Source organism: Acipenser ruthenus, chromosome 4 (assembly GCF_902713425.1).
Source record: "Acipenser ruthenus chromosome 4, fAciRut3.2 maternal haplotype, whole genome shotgun sequence".
Classification (NCBI taxonomy): Eukaryota; Metazoa; Chordata; class Actinopteri; order Acipenseriformes; family Acipenseridae; genus Acipenser; species Acipenser ruthenus.
This window is the reverse complement of record NC_081192.1, coordinates 100,451,132-100,468,352: the sequence shown is the minus strand read 5'-3', so window position 1 is coordinate 100,468,352 and position 17,221 is coordinate 100,451,132. Positions and strand designations below refer to the sequence as shown.

Genomic DNA, 17,221 nt, shown 5'->3' with positions numbered 1-17,221 from the left:
TATACTGCTGTACCCAGGGATAATATACAGTGCAATGTATACTGCTGTACTCATGGTTATTATACAGTGCAATGTATACTGCTGTACTCATGGTTATTATACAGTGCAATGTATACTGCTGTACCCAGGGATAATATACAGTGCAATGTATACTGCTGTACTCATGGTTATTATACAGTGCAATGTATACTGCTGTACCCAGGGATAATATACAGTGCAATGTATACTGCTGTACTCATGGTTATTATACAGTGCAATGTATACTGCTGTACTCATGGTTATTATACAGTGCAATGTATACTGCTGTACTCATGGTTATTATACAGTGCAATGTATACTGCTGTACTCATGGTTATTATACAGTGCAATGTATACTGCTGTACCCAGGGTTAATTCAATCTTTGAGACCATTCTGATTGTGTGCTATTCTGCAACGAGTGCAGAAAAATCCGTGGAATTCAAGGGTGTTTGAAAATTTAGAAGACAGAAAGCTAAAGTCAAACATATTCATAACTTCAGCAGAAGCCGGTCTAGTCTGCTGAAATGTCACAATGGCAGAGCAGAGTAGAAAGACAGTTAATCCGATAGAGGTTTTGTGACAGGTCACCTTTGGTTCTTGGCGATCCTTTTTATTACATTTTTTTCACAAACACTTTTTTATAAGGCAGGGACCAGATAATACAGTAAGGATAAGCAATACTGCAGTGCAGTGGGGCAGTGTTGCAAGTAAAGGTTACATGTTGAAATATTTTAAATTAAAATGTTTTATATTATTCGAAGTCTATCAAATCGAGGATACTTCTGCGATTGGTTCAAACACAAATGTAGTTCGGTATTTTAATCAATAAGACGATCGTCATCTGGTTCTCTCATTCTTAACCTGTGCTGAGTTACTGCAATCACCTTCTGAAACAGGTATATATGTGCTGAAACCTGACTCTCAGATGCAACACTGATAGCATGGAAGAGCTTGAGTGAAAAACCTTTTGAACATTATCAAACAGGGTCCACATGTAAGGTGTCCTTCAGCCTCCACTGTACCGCAGTATTCTGAAACCAAGACCTATTAAAGTTCCTGCAATAACATACCACAGGGTGTTATCGAGTGTCGCTAAGAGTTAGTGTCAAATCCAACCCCCTGCATTCCCACTCTTGACATAACTTTGAAATCTGAATGTTTTAACACATTTTTGGAAGGTGTTATTTATGAGACGTGTAATATAATTCCTACCCACCACAGAACCACCTGTTCTCAAAAAGGACTGGGGTTTCAAATGCAGCTGCCAAACCCACAGAGCGCATTGCCAATCATTAGCATTGTGGCAGGACGCTTTTAAAAACAGCAGCAAAACACAGCGTCCTAACTCGCAGTCACAGCTTTAATGTACAAGTACTTTAAGATTGTTCCAATAGAAAGAAAGTGTTTCACTGTAACGTACAGTAATATTTACATATCTATTCCAATTAAGGCTATGACTGTAAGTGGATTCAAGTCTTTTAGAATACAATACTGTAACAAACAATCAGAGCAGGAACCCTGTCAGCAGGAATTCAAATGTAAATACACTGATCCACAATCCAAGCGCAAATACTAACTCTCTCTAATAACCATTTTCAGACTAATTATTTGGATATATGTGAACTGGTAAAATGTTTTTGTTTGCTGAAGAAAAATAACATAACTATTCCCAGCGATTAGAAAATATGTTTATGGAAAAAAAAATAAAAAAAGGCTTTCCTTTCAAAGCAATGATCCCAAAGAACAGCAATACATATTGATACTGTACTTGAGATGTTTGATGCCTGCAGAGATATTTACTGTGAATTGGCAAACAGGGTCGTTCTGAAGCTTATAGACTACAGTAATGCGTGTACTTGGATGACTTGTGAATGTGGTGTGAAAATGTACTACTGCAGTTTTTTGTTTGTTTTCAACCGCTCAAAATCAGATTAGAAGGACTAAAAGATCACTGACCTGGCACCCCTTTTAATGATTTTTAAATCATTGGAAATATATTCATTTTGTTGCCCGTCTATGAGAATCCCTAGACTACTGTACTGTAGCTTTGCAAAATAAATAAATACCTTTCTTTTTATTTTTCCGGGATCCATAAACCATTGAAGGATCCGTGTTTATTTGCTACAGTCTCTTTTTGGGAGTTGTAATCTATATAGGCTGACGTTATTTACTTATTTCATTCTCTCTCAACAGGAAGTACTTTACAGCATGAGCAGAGAAAACAGCCCTGCTGGCAGAAGAATGCCTTTGTAAATAAAATCAATTGGGCCGAGCCACGCCACCAACCGAGGGTAGGGGTGTCCGAGTAGCATCTGTGTTCCAAAAACTCCTTATAAAAGGAGTAGGTGTAATCAGACCAGCAGATTCCTTCAAATAATTCATTCAGTTCGGATTTTCTTTTGGAGAAGTTTCCTAAAACTTCATATTAAATGACTTAGAATTAATTTGAAAGCCAGATAGTAAGTCACCCCCTCTAAAAGGCAAATGGTTTAATTTCTCAGCCTAGGCACTGCTTTTCAATGTAGAGAGTTGTATGCTGTTGAGTTATGCAACCTCTCTGACTAATATATTCTATGACTAATTATTCTATTTAATCACACTGTGTGACTTAAAGGCTGCTCTTAGTCACCATTCCAATAAAAGAGCACTCTACACGCTTGGTCAACCTTAACACTGATATTGAACCTTGATTTCCTTTTTAATTGTTAGTTTTTACTCTTCAGTACAAAGGAAAACATTACAGACCTGAACAGCTTCCAAACCAGAAAGTTTTGGAATCTGGTATGATGTCATTTTCTTCATACCTATAATAAACATGACTTCAGCATCCAAAACACTGACATAAGATTTTTGCAGTGACTCATAACACTCAACACTGAAACAATATTTGCATGGACAAATCTCCTTTTGTTTTCTGTTTTATCACAAAACGATGAAAACAAGAAAAGGGAAGTTCAGCATGCTGGAGTACATTGGATCAGTAGCACCAAGGTACCACAGGAACACTGCAGTATTCTCCATTATTACCAATGCATTTTAGTTACTTTCTGATACAGTAGCTTCACATGAGCCACATAACTTCATGTCATTCATACGGTACGTACAATAAGACCAAGACCAGATGGAAGAGGCAAACCCCCAAATCCACATCATTTCAAATCTCAAGGTCTATTAGCTCCAGCCAATCACAGCTGCAAAGCCAGAAGAGCACTATACCCTGTGGGCTGTGTAATGGAGAACTGATACATGTAACCCAAACTGTTAAGTGTATGCTTTCTAATGGCCAGTTCTTAAGCAATGTTAAAATTGATGACCGTGGGGAATTGGCTGCTCTTCCAGCCAAACCACTCCCCTGGGTATTGGCACAAAGATCTTGCCATACACTCTTATGTCTGGTACTATATTCCAGTTGACGAATCATGCAGTGCACTGTACAGTATGGCTCACCTATTTTCCATAAACATTATTCCACTGGTTTTATCCAGACAAAGTCTTCCTCTGAATCACTGCAAGTATCCCAGAAGACGCTAATTAAATGGGGCTTGTCCAATGCTATACTGTAAAGTCCCCAATTATACACAGTCTTTGATGCGTCATCCCTTAAGAACAGCTCTTCATTTTTTACCACAATATACCCACAATTCTAGGTGACACAAAACTCAGGGGACCGTTTAACAAGGTATTCCACCTAAGTCCCCTGTATGACCCTGATTTATGTTGAGAAAGGGTTAAAAAAAATTAAGTGCTTCAGTGTATTCAGCTGTGCTGCTGACTGTAACACCCCTGGGATTCCCAGGAGTTTCCCACTGCTAGAGATTAAGCATTACCACATGCGTTGACTGAAACAAAGACAAGCACCTGGCTGAGCTCATAACGCATTGTTTTGGACACTTGAGGCAGAACAATAATATTCCACTACACTGTTATGCTGTAGTGCAACTGGGCATATGTACATTTAGGTTTCACTGTCTTAATTCCTTCTATATTTACAAGTAGTTTTTGTTGAGATATTTGACGTCTGTCAGGATACCAGTGAAAATGAATACGCAGGTAGCTTTGGTATGGTGTTAATACAGCTCTGCGTATTTTACACGGGGGCGCATGAGTGCCATAGGCTTTTTAGATGGATCCCTTACGTGAACGTTCCCTTTACAGCAAGCTTCCTGTCAACATCGACTGCTGAATACAAATATATTTTCTCCTCTTACTACTTTATCACTGATTGGCTGCACCACTTACAGTACCATCAGAGCGTTCTCCTTTTCTCAGGCACTCGCCTCTCTGACTACAGGCTAAGGTTTCATGCAAAAGATTAGTAAAATGTTATTCAAATCTCTGTGAAGTCTGAGCAGTTTCAAAAGGAATACTTATGAGTGTTTTTTTTTTCTAAAACTAAGATATTTATAAGAGTTCAAAGGCATAAAAGTTGTGTAGTTCTTCTTAAAAATGACTTACAATCCAATTTGTTTATGTTCTTTTTGGTATATCAGACTTCACTAGCAGTGTGGAGTAGTGGTTAGGGCTCTGGACTCTTGACCAGAGGGTCATGGGTTCAATCCCCGGTGGGGACACTGCTGCTGTACCCTTGAGCAAGGTACTTTACCTAGATTGCTCCAGTAAAAACCCAACTGTATAAATGGGTAATGTATGTAAAAATAATGTGATATCTTGTAAGTCGCCCTGGATAAGGGTGTCTGCTAAGAAAGAAGTTATTATTATTAGTTATTACTATGAGGAATGAAAGACCCATACTGACTCATATAAGCCCTTGAGAATTTAAGTCACCATTCGCCAAAGCTAGTCAGTGAATTTATTTGACGCTAAATTGAAAGCTGCCACCACCCCTATAGTACATGACCATCCCCAGATCTGTCTCCTCGAGGTTGAGCAGTTTTATAGGTTTTCCAAGGTCCATTACGACAAAAGGTAGGTTTAAAAAAAACAAATAAAAAAAAACAGAAAAAACTAGACAGAAAATCTAAATTAACAAGTGAAAAGTTGTCAAATGAATAAACTAATTATATGCAAAGCCCATAGCATGACCAGTTATCTTCAGTAGAGACACACGGTTTTAAATGCATGAGCTCTTTGGCTCCTTAAAAGTGCCAACTATGGAGCAGCAAACAAAACAGGCAGGGTCTGAAATGAGATTTCATAAATTCTTTGAACTTACCAGTGATTCTTAACGTGCTGAAGGCTTGACGTTTCTTTTCTTTTTTTAAAGAATGGACGAATGCAAATAAAATGCATAGTATGGAAAGAAGTTTCCCACAAGCACAGTGTGAAAAGACTACTCTTCCCTATACAGAGGCCTGTGAATGGGCCCTTTCTTCTGAAACAGAAAGTGTATGAGGTAGAGCGGACAAACTGTAAAGGTAACTAGGTCTTTTCTCCTCAGGCTTTGCTCTCTCTAAGCCTCAACACACAATAGCTCATTTAAGCATTCAGTCTGACAAAACCCAATAAAGCACATTGAACTGCAGTCCAGGAGGGAAATGAAAATGACTTAAACTTAGGAAAAAAATAATTAAGATCCTTCTGGATCTGCATTCTTAGTGTTAGGAGTGCCTTGTCTGTCAGGAGTGCCTTGTCTGTCAGGAGTGCCTCGTCTGTTTTGGAAAAGACCATTAGAGATACCAAATTGTGTTTCCTGGACAAAAACATGTTTGCCCTTCAAGCTGATTACAACCCCCCTTTTTTATTATATAAACAGGGCATAAGAAATGTTTGCTACAAGTCAATTATAACACTAGCTACTTTCTACACCCATAGTGTTTTATTTCTGAAAGAAATCAAACAATGTTATTATAGCCCCAGGCTAGTAAAAAGAAAAACATGCTGGTCCTTCAACTACTCAAAGTTGTTTCTCCTTTGTGTTTTAACAGGCGTGTTTTATTTGTCTTCCTTTTTTAACTAGCTTCAAAACCTTGTCCTCGAAGTGTAAAGAAGCACCTTTCCTGTTGAACTTTTTCAAAACTGTTCATTGTCAGACAAAGAAATCTTGTGTCAGACTGCTAATTTTTAACTTTCTCTGCTCTTTTGTATTTTCTATCCTGAGAATCATAGTTTGTCCTTGCCTATCAATGATATGTGAAACAAATGCAGGTTATACTGGCACTGGCAGTGACTTTGAAGGTAATGCTGCTTTTTGTGTACTGGTAAAGGAATTTGTTTTGAAAGGCTGACGTCAGACAACTGAACGTCTGCTGCCTTATTAACTACTAGGTGCGCCCTACAAAACTATTATACACTCCAATTTATTGAAAATTATACTTTATCAAATAACATCATCAATACCTATATTATTATTATTATTATTATTATTATTATTATTATTATTATTATTATTATTATTATTATTATTATTATTAATTATTATTATTATTATTAATGTCTGTTTTTTGCTATATTATAGTAAGGGTGACCTCATCCTTTTGTTGATGCAATTTCAATCTAATCTGTTAATATTTCTGAAGAAATGAAAAAAAAACAATACAGCTCAACTCAACGAGAAAGATTTTGCTACCCATATATTAAAAGCCCAATGAATGTCTGTACAGCAACAGTTAATTATGAAGCATGCTTTATTATGCAAGGCTTACACAACCTATACATGTCTCTGCATTGCTTTAACTGTCTTATTAAAAAGTGAAACCAGTTCTGTGCTATGAGCTAAGAAAGGCGGTAAAGAGTCTGTGTCTTATTTATTTTGAAGTTCACGTGCTACAGCGTGGGGTTGTAAAGTGAATAATGTATGCTCACATCCCCAGCTTGTTTAACACCCAGGAGATGACACATATTTAGTGATTTCATATAATTAACCAATTAATAGCCCTGTTATGCCACACGGTGCTCTGCAGAGAGCAAATACTTATCATGAGCATCGGCCAGCGAGCTAACCAGCCAGCCGTGCATTTCTTCATGTAACTCTCAAGGGAGCTGCTATGTTGTTATGCAAAGCCCAGAAGAAAAGACTGATCACCTACCTACTTGCTTGCCCATACCAGCACCTCGGAAGCATAGCAACCCCATCCCCCACACAACACTATAATAGAATAAGATAAACGTGGAGATTATGCCTGAGACAACCCCGTGCTTTGTTATTCCTCTGGGCCCTTTCTGCAAAATGGCCTAAACACACACGCAATTCGACATGCATTGAGGTTCACAAAGAAATGTGGAGAAAGTGAAATCGTACCTAAAGCACGCATGGGTGCTTAGGTCAAAGGTCACCTAACGGTACCCTGGCTGCTGACTTAACTAAAGAAAAAGAGGGAATTGTTTTTTGTTTTAATTTTTTTGTCGTTGTTGATGTTTGCCTTGCATTGTATAGATGCTGCACAAAATTTAGGATAAATGAAAATTTCCTCTTTGTGTAAACCATACTCACCAGGGGTAGACCTTTTAAATGTTAACAGATGACATTTAAAAGCTGAATAGAGAAGGCTACATTTCCCCCCTTGAAAAATGAAAGTTTTGCATGATTCTGGTGTTTCTTTATTAAAGAAAAATGTGTAAGTCAAACCACCCATTAAAGTGAAATTCAAAGTGATCATTCAAAATTAGGAAAGGACAATAATAAATTACCCAAAGTGGTGACCACCAACCTTTTGCAGGACTCCACAGCCCCCCCCCCCCCCCCCCCCCCCCCCCCTCCCCCCGAACCCCCTTTGAAGTTCCTTCAGCATCCCTTTTTAATGAAGGATCAAAATCCTCGTTTTAACCAGCTACACAGTTTGGACTGAGGAGGTCTGTTTATTTTGCTAGGAATGTTAACTTGGGCTGCATTCTTCTAATCCCAAACTGCCATCTTAAATTACCATTCTACTGAGAAAAGATACAAGTGGCCTTGACAAAGAACTGCAGTATCCCAAGCACCTCCACACCAACACCTGACATCCTGCCAGTTGTTAACACCTTCATCCGACTGGGTGGGTATATTATAGATAGCATGCAATGCATAGCAGGTATATTTCTGAACATTGCTTATTAATGTAAAATATGTGTTTTTATATGCTTTAACAAGGACTATCCTGTTCATTTGCTGGATAATTCTAGCATTAAATCATTTTGGGATAGGTAATCTTTATATATCAATGAATGTGTGTCCTAAATTAATACAGTAAGTACACACACATTATATATTATATATATATATATATATATATATATATATATATATATATATATATATATATATTTCTGGTTAGGTTTTAAAAGTTTGAATATTGCCTTAAGACTAAAGTCAACCTAATAATACATGACACATATTGCATATTGTACAAATACCACAGAAATCAATCCATAATAATCTGTCTAATACCTGTGAACAAACAATCAAGCAAACACATGTATTTATTTCTGTATTAATCTGAATACCTGGTAGATCTTACTCTATATACTGTTAACTTTGTATGGCTAATATGACTTGCAAGATCAATTCAGTGAGTATTGACTATGTGAATAGCAATATGCTGCATCATATTTCATTATGGCTTCATGACTAACTACCCAGCAATGTTATTTGCTACAGAATAACGGACTACACTATTTCATTCATTAATAACAAAATTGAATAATTATCTTGTTTGAAATAATAGCATAACACATTTTGCACAGTAAAACTAAAAAAAAAAAGAAATCCCAACCTTTTTTTTTTTTTTTTTTTTTTTACGTGTTCTATCACCTTGCTTACCTGGCCTGTCTCCTATAGAGCAGCTGCATACACTACACTGCCGCATCTGTTAAATCACATCGCCATTCCCCTCAACCCATACAGGAAATGATACACTATACAAATGGAACAAATGCAGGGAAAACATTAGCGGGCGTGATAACGGTACATTACAAACCTGGATTATGGAAAGTACGTGTCATTTCAAACCACCTCATGCAGCACCGCTTTATTTCTCGACTAGCCTACTACAGTACGAGTATGTGCAAATACGCTTTTGTAAAAGAAAAGAAAAAAAAAAGAAACGAACACAAATCTGTTTTCCTAATTTAAAACAAAAAGGGAGGAAAAAAAAAATCTGACAGCAAGCGTGGTAAACAGATCCCTCCCATGAGGATGAAGGAAGCAGACAGAAGGGGGCTGACAGCATGCGGGAGAAAAACTAAACACCATTTTTTTTTCTTCTACCTGCACAAGTTGCCATTTGCTGCAGCGTTAAAGAATCTCTTTCCCTTCTGTTTTCAAAGACAAGTCAGTTTTCACGAAACGATTCCTTTTCACAGTCTGACGTTTTAATTTTCCCGAAATTAGAACTGCGGGTTTATTTATATGAGGACATTTGAAAGCGCAAGTCCCGTCGTTCCTGTTCAGGTAAACATGTTTACAGCTCCTGGGCAGACACTGGGTGGCTCAACACTCACATGTCACACACATGTCGTCAGCAACAGCAGGAAAAGCCTGTTTTCTTTTGCTGCTTAACGTTCATTAAAAAAAAACGCACCAAATGTGACAAAAAATACGTTTAACAAGGATAATTTACAGTTTTAATACTGAAAATAAAAAGAAAAGTCGATACGATGATATAATCTGCCCGCAGTCAGAACATATTCAATTCAAAGCATCACCACCCAAAAAGAAATATAAATATAAAAATAATATTACAGAAAAAAAATCTAGTTTAATGATAACAAACTCTAAATCAAGTTTTGTTTTTATTTCGTCACAGGAAAACACACATTGATCGCCCACCCGCCTAAATAACGACTTAAAAAAATGTAAACTTTTTTTCATTATTATTTTCATTGTCGTGGACAATTTTGACCATCTTTTTTTTTTTTCAACAATTCAATCCCATACAGGAAATCTCACAAAGAAACCTACAATTGCCAGGAAAAGGTTGCAAAACATCGGTTTCACATCCCTAAAGAGACGTCTAACAAACAAACAAAAAACATATTCCTCATAGTAACAGCCAGTAATAGGAACCCTGACAGCCCCCCTTCGATTTTATTTTTGATTGAGGGTAAACACAGGAGCCCCGTCTAAAGCGAGCTATAAGTGCTTGCATTCCGTATAGCCTTATCCTAGACTGCAGCAGTTGTGCAGAGCCCCCCCTTCTTCTTATCTAAACGTTACCACCCAGTATATACAAACAGGTATCTTTCAGCATACGAGAGAAAACTAAATAAGTATCGCTGTATTTTTCATTAAAAAGTTGTCCAGTCAAATATTTGCTTCCAAATTAAGACCCTTTAGTTTTCATTGCAACAAAAGAAAAATAATCGTCAATCACATAACCTTATCAGATGCTACTAAACTGTACACACGCCTTCTTTTTAAGTTTTCGTCATAAACAGATAACACCGTGTTTTTTTTTTCAAATGTACTTATAATATTATATAAAAAGGAAGGATAATAATTTAACACTTAATTTTGCAGCAACAGTGTGTCCTGTATTTGCAACTGAACTGAGCGTGAGAGAGCAACCCCAAATTGTGTCTTTCTTCAGGTAACAAGTTTTTTATACAATAAAACTAGTTAACGAATGCTGAATACACGCCCCCCCCCCCTTTCCCCCAAGATCAATAACCAACGCAATTTAATATATATATCAGAAACGACTACTCAAAAATAAAACGACGCAGTGGCGCTGGGATAGTTCTTTTTTTGCTATGCTGCAAACCAGGTAAAGAAGTTTCGGTTCAGCATAATCAACGTAAAGAAAAGAGAACAGTCTAAACTTTCGCGTCTAAACTTACAACAGCAAAACGAAGCAATAAAAGCAGAAAAAGTCAAACTGAACTAAAACTGAGAACATGGGGGAAACAAAAGGAGACCCCTCAATGTAACGGGACTAGGTGCGTATAACGGTCCAGAGAGCAATGAACCGCTAGGCGGAGAGAGAGAGAAGCAAGCCAGGTATAACGGTACACCACATAGGCATACATTAGACCTTAGTTTCTACTTTCCTCTACTTAACTCACTAAAGACAGAGATCGGAGCGTCCCACGACTACAGGGGGCTCGGGGATCCAAAGAGCACCTTCTCCTCTCCCAATCTAATGGTCCCCCGAAAACACTGGAGTAGTTTTACTCACCGTTATTCCTCCTCGGATTCGCCTGTTTTCTGCGCTTACACCTGGGGCCATCCGCCATGATCCTTTCGCTGTGTCTAAATGCTGCTGGAGTCACCTCCTCCTCCCTGGCCCCCCTCCTCTCCACCTCCCCTCCCTGCACCTGGTTTACGACACTGCTTTACGACATCACCTTCCTACTGCTTACACCTCGCCCTCCCCTCCTGTCCAACTCAGTCTCTTTCTGTTTTTCGTTGCTGTTTCCCTCTCTCCTCGTTCCTGTCTCAGAATCCATGTTGCTAAGGGAGACTGGGGAAAGGGACGCTGATCAGTCACACAACATATTAAGTTCATAGCGGGAAAAAAAAAGATCTCCAGGTAATTAATTAAAAGAGGGAGAAAGCGAACCAATTGTAGACGAGTCGCTAGGGACCGCAAAGCAATAGATATTCTTCCACTGTAGTGACCGTTTACCAGACACTGAAATCAGCACGATCGCAGCAGGAAAAGTGTAGTTTCAGAAACCATTAACCCTTTACATTGCTTAGGGTGGGGCGCATGGGGATGAAAGCGTGGCACCCACGCTTAAACACTTTGTAATTTTGCTTTTTTTTCTCCCTACTAACTTTAGTCTATAGTATAAGTCGATAAGGTAAGAAAGCGTCACCGGTGTCAAAGGGTCTCCATTCTGCAGAGCTAGTTATCCGACATCCACTACTTTACCGTTAGCTGACAGACTGGTGCTATCGTTCAGGGTGGAGCCACTGAGTGAAAACACAGAGCACTGCCGTCACGCACATAGCGTCTCATCTGGAGCTGGGGTGCTGTTGTCCCTCGCCCACCCCCTAGCGCGCTCTGTTTCTTATTTGTGGTGATTGCCAAACCGCTATGCCGGGGGGGGGGGGGGGGGGGGGGGGGGGGGGGTCATTGGAGCTTACTGAGAAGTTAGTTAGAAAAATGTAGCGAGCTTTTCCCTGTCAAATGACAGTGTGTGAAGCAGAGCCGAGCCGTCCATCTAAATGGGCATATTTTAATATTAAAATCTTACTTGATATGCACAATACATTATGAACACACACACACGTGTTTATACACCGGTAAAGGGCGTTTGGCAAAGGAAACAACTTGGCATGTGTTTACACTGTTGTTGCAGCACATTGCATCAACATTACACAGAGGAAGAGCCAACAACTGCAACTTCAGTGCAAGCACAGATATGTTGGGCTGTTTTTGGGCACTTTCTCATTCCAATTTGCCTTGCAAAGGGGGAACAAAAACAACAAGATTGTACGTTTGTCGTAAGAGTGATTTGGGAAGCAGTGTTTTGATCCCTTTTCACTCTACATTATGGTGTCTCAGTCCTATCTAATCAGTCGTTTATTTCTGCTTCAAGTGTAGCCTACTGCGTATAGCACCTGCAGGAACAATCTTGTGCTACCAGAAGTGCGTTATTCTGAAATCTGAACACTTGTGCGTGACAAAACAGTTTAACAGCGTTGTTTTCGAGCAGTAAAACCTTTCTGGCATTGTTTCACTTTTAGTTTTTGCAGCAGTTATTCGTTTAAAAAAAAGTTTTACAATGGATTGTAGATGAATATGTAGAAGAGACTTTATTATTATTATTATTATTATTATTATTATTATTATTATTATTATTATTATTATTATTATTATTATTTACTAATATGATGTTATAATAAAGCCAGTTTACCAGATTAAATGTTTGTTTCAGATCTGTTTATAGACCCAGTTACATAATCGCATTTTACAAACGTTATATACATATACAGTAACTGTCTTTATGTATTTATTTATTTTTTATAAAATACCTTTTAAAAAAAGCTAGATGCGATAAATTAAAAGAAAAAAACGGTTAAAATTAAATTGACATGTTTGCATGAGGAGCCTTCATCAGCGTTTATCTGTGAAGAGAGCCAGGTTAATATGTTAATTTCTACTTGGAGAATGTGGCACTACCATGCATCAATGGGAGCTCTCAGGGAAACAGGCAAGTTACTGTAATAAGCCTCATAGCCTGCCCTTCACTGTCTGATAAAGGCCTACGGGCTGAAATGTCACATGTAACCCTTTGTAATCTCACTGCACACATTGGAATCGTTCTGTATGTTTACAGTGTACAAAAGCATTGCTGTACTGCACTTCATGCTGTGGCCACTGGTAAAACAGACACTCGACTTGCATATAGCTGCATGGTGTATTCAATTTACACCAATTAGTTTAAAAACTACCTAAATGGTAAAAAAAAAAAAAAGTTTCTCCAAGCTGTGTAAATTGTATGTATTTATTTGTAATACTAAAATAATAGTTTGTAATACTAAAAAATGAATTTTGACTAGGTCTCTTCTTCAGTGTTTTGTTAGGAATTCAACTTTGCTGGGAACTTCCAGTCTAAAATATAAAATTACCACACGTCTATTGAAACTTAGGATAACTGTGTAATAGTGTTCAGTGCCACTGCATGTAAATGGAAAATTAAAAAGCCACTAATATTGTTTCCATTGACAGCCAACTTGAGTCGACTCGAGTGCGCTCGAATTGGTTTGAATTCTTCCAGAACTCGAGTTGATGGACAACTGGAGTTGGTGAAAAGGAGGTGTTTCCATGCTTTTCCGAGTTACCCGAGTTATCACGTGAGTTGGGCAGGAAATACTACTGATTTTCCCCAGAAATACTTGCGAGTTAAAGGTCAAGACGTGAATTGGTTACAGACAGTATAGATTATTGCATCTGACAAAGAAAAGCCTTATGCAGCAGTGTGGAGTAGTGGTTAGGGCTCTGGACTCTTGACCAGAGGGTCGTGGGTTCAATCCCAGGTGAGGGATACTGCTACTGTACCATTGAACAAGGTACTTTACCTAGATTGCTCCAGTAAAAACCCAACTGTATAAATGGGTAATTGTATGTAAAAAATAATGTGATATCCTGTAACAATTTTGTTCTTTTTTTTTTTTTACAAGGGTTTATTTAAGTAACAGCCAAAATTGTTTATACCAGACTTGTTAGAAAGTCTGTAACAAAATGGTTGATCATTATTGTCGATATGTTGTATTTACTTACTTACTGAAGACTCCCATCGTGCAGGTATCGCAAAGTCCATAAACAAAACAAAACATTAAAATAAATTAGTTCTGCACTGTATACAACTGAGCTGATTTTGCCAGTGCTTGCTAGTTTATTAACCAGTTTGAAATAATTCTGAAGCAAATGAAAGCACTATCATTTCGGCTTTATATTGTTAAAGTTTTCACACGTGGCAATACTGTCCTACAATTACATGACACTGTGATCATTCTAGTGTGTTATGTTGTGAACCATAGATAAGTTTTAAAACTGAGAGATAGCAAAACATAACATAAGATGCTATAACGAGTTACTGTAAATGAGATACTGTAGTAACTGTACTTTAGCAGACAGATTTCGTTAAGTAAACATTATTTGAATATTTTTGGAATTAAAAGTATAAATGCAAAACTGTGTTGCATTTTTCTTTGTGAACGTGCCAAGTGAAAAATGGCAATTCATAAACCGTCAAAATTCCACAAGGTGTAGGGTGACCAGATGTCCTGGTAATTTAGTATGGTCATTTTGTAACTGGTGGGATTTAGCCCAGACAGAGCAGCGAGAGGTTGCAAGCATCCGAATCCACCAGGTTAAACCACAACCCACATCAGCAACGTCAATATATAGAGCCTGATGTACCTGAGTTCTGTGGTTCATGGAAACGTGATATAAGTCACACCTTCACTCACAAGCAGAGGTGAAATCCTGGCCTGTAGGGCTCATGGTTTTATCACTGTCTGTAAATTGTGTCAATTCAATTCATAAAATAACCCTAAGACCCTAGATTCGACTGTTACATCCTAATCTGAAACACTTTTTCTTTTGCTTTTTATAACAATGTGGAATTGCTTTGTAAATATTATGCTGCAGTGTCTTGTTAATTGCATATTGCTTTTACTGCAGATGCTAAATTCAATAAACATTGTTAAAAAACACAGTTGACCCTAATTTATTGATCTAAACTTATACTTTTAAGAATACACTGTTATAGAAGTTGATTTTCATTACATTAAACAACTGCAAGCCTTTATACTTTAAAAACCCTAATGCAAGTAATTTATCTACCTATATCATATATATGTATTTAAAAAAATGACATTTAAAACAAAACATTCTTCGTAGACCCAACTTATGCCATGCACTCAAAACAAGTGCCTTGATTTGCATTAATTATATAAATATCTTGTTACACCACCACTGAATCTGTAATTAGAAAAGCAACCCTCATTTATACTTACTCATTACAGTATGTAATTTAACTGGTCACTAACAGTCCTGCAGGGCTTCACACTTGAAATAGCTTCTGTTTATACAGTTGTGATTACAAACACCAAACGAAATCTACATTGTTTTCCAGTGCCTGTTTATCTAAGATGCAAGGGTGGACCTGCTTCCCCTTGTTTCCAGGGACTGATAGACAGGAGTGGCCCTGGATCTCTCTTTGTGGCCTGAGAGGAGCTGCCTTTGCATGAGGGGAGACCTTTGACAGCTGTCATCGGTCAACCAAGGCCAAGGGACAGGACCAATCGATACCCAAAAATGAAGGAGGCTGCAGAGGAGGAGAGGATCAGTTTCTGGGGATAAGTGGAGGTTTCTGTATGTTGTCACACTTACATCTTTGTATATGCCTGGAGAATCACTTATCAAATTGTGAATACACATTGAATTGCTAATGCGTGTTCTATACTATTCTTACATATAAGGCAGGGTCATCAGCTTTTTCATCACACTGCTAGTTCTAATTTAAAATCTACATACAGATGCTGTTATGTTACTGACACACTTGTTACCAATGAAGAATCACTTGGTGGGATTTTGGTTCTTCATACAATGGAATACAAGTTTCAGCAGTCACCATCACAGAAACAGTGTTTTTTGTAGGCAAGGGCAGATTGTGTAAATAATGCCTTCAAAAGTTCATATTAAACTGAAAGGTTTTGGTATATATTTACTTAAAAAGTATCGATATGTCAGAGAAACCCCAGTCAATAAATTAGTTGCTCCTTTTGTTATAAATTCTTAATTCTAACCTTGTTTAACTGCCAAGAAGTGGTGGACAATGGCAATACTATTAAAAAAAAAACATGTTTTAAGTGGGATAAACAGCTGTTGAATCAATATTCATATAATCCAAAGTTTCCACATTGAACATGTACATAATTCTTATTATAAAGGAAGTACATTTGACTCAAAATACCCAGGTTGCTCTGTGTTCTCAAGCCCACTGCTAGTCTATTCCAAGTCACTGGAGCAGCATTAGCAGTCAGAATGTGCTATTCTTGTACCTGGATGAGTATCAGGTGTCTGAAGGAGCTGCTATCCTGTTGTTCATGCTGCTGCAGCTGCTGCCTGTACTAGGGCACAGTGTAACACGGGACAAAATCCACTCATTTGTACTGTCCTCCATGGAATTGCTTGTTCAATGTCATTTCTCCAAAACATATCATTGGAATAAACACGTTCTTCATTTTCCGTAAAAGAGGTCGAAACCCTTGCAATCCTGCAGTTTTATGTCTGCAGAAAGTACCTGCCTCATTTTGCAGGATTTTTTTTTTCCAAAGCAGCTGGTGAGATTGGAAAAACATATACTGCATCTTGAAAGCCTTTTTCTTGTTGTTTCTTGAATGAAATCGATCTCAATTAAAGGTGTGATTATGCTTGTCATACTGAATATCAATGATGACTTGCCCCTGGCCCCAGTTGGGGTGCCTTTATTCAGGTTATTCTCGACCCTTTTTGAATAGTTGGCACACAGTTTACATTGCGGCTTTAGTGGATCTTCAGGTCCCCAGGAAAAGTTTGCAGAATTTTCTTTAACAATGACTACAATTTAAAAAAAATGAAAAAAATGAGGAGATCTTTAATGACCTGCACAAATAATACACACAAAGATGCAGTGAAGAAACATTAAACTGTTTATCAGCATTCTTGCCAAGCCATCATGTAAGTGCTGCCATGACCCCACTGTATAACAAGACACCAGAAGCCATTGTGTTCTATAAGCAAGTCGATGTTCTGCATTCAGCAATACAACAAGCTGAAATATAGTGTGTAGTAAGCTTAGATACTTCCCAGACTGCTAATCCTGCAGATT

At 37.9% G+C, this 17,221-nt stretch overlaps 1 protein-coding gene across 4 annotated transcripts in view; it reads right to left on the bottom strand.

The window, feature by feature from the left end:
• The window catches only part of LOC117971028 (zinc finger E-box-binding homeobox 1-like), an 84,365-nt gene extending 72,806 nt beyond the window's left edge, over nt 1-11,559 (bottom strand). Inside the window, exon 1 of one of the 4 annotated variants that reach the window (XM_059023243.1) lies at nt 11,071-11,559. In XM_059023243.1, the coding sequence (XP_058879226.1) occupies nt 11,071-11,128 (58 nt within the window). In that variant the 5' untranslated portion in view covers nt 11,129-11,559. Of the gene's footprint in view, nt 1-8,714; nt 8,807-9,161; nt 9,391-11,070 lie in introns of those variants that run through there. The other 3 variants (XM_059023242.1, XM_059023246.1, XM_059023244.1) reach the window with 3 other exon arrangements.
• Between the last annotated feature and the right edge of the window lie 5,662 nt (nt 11,560-17,221).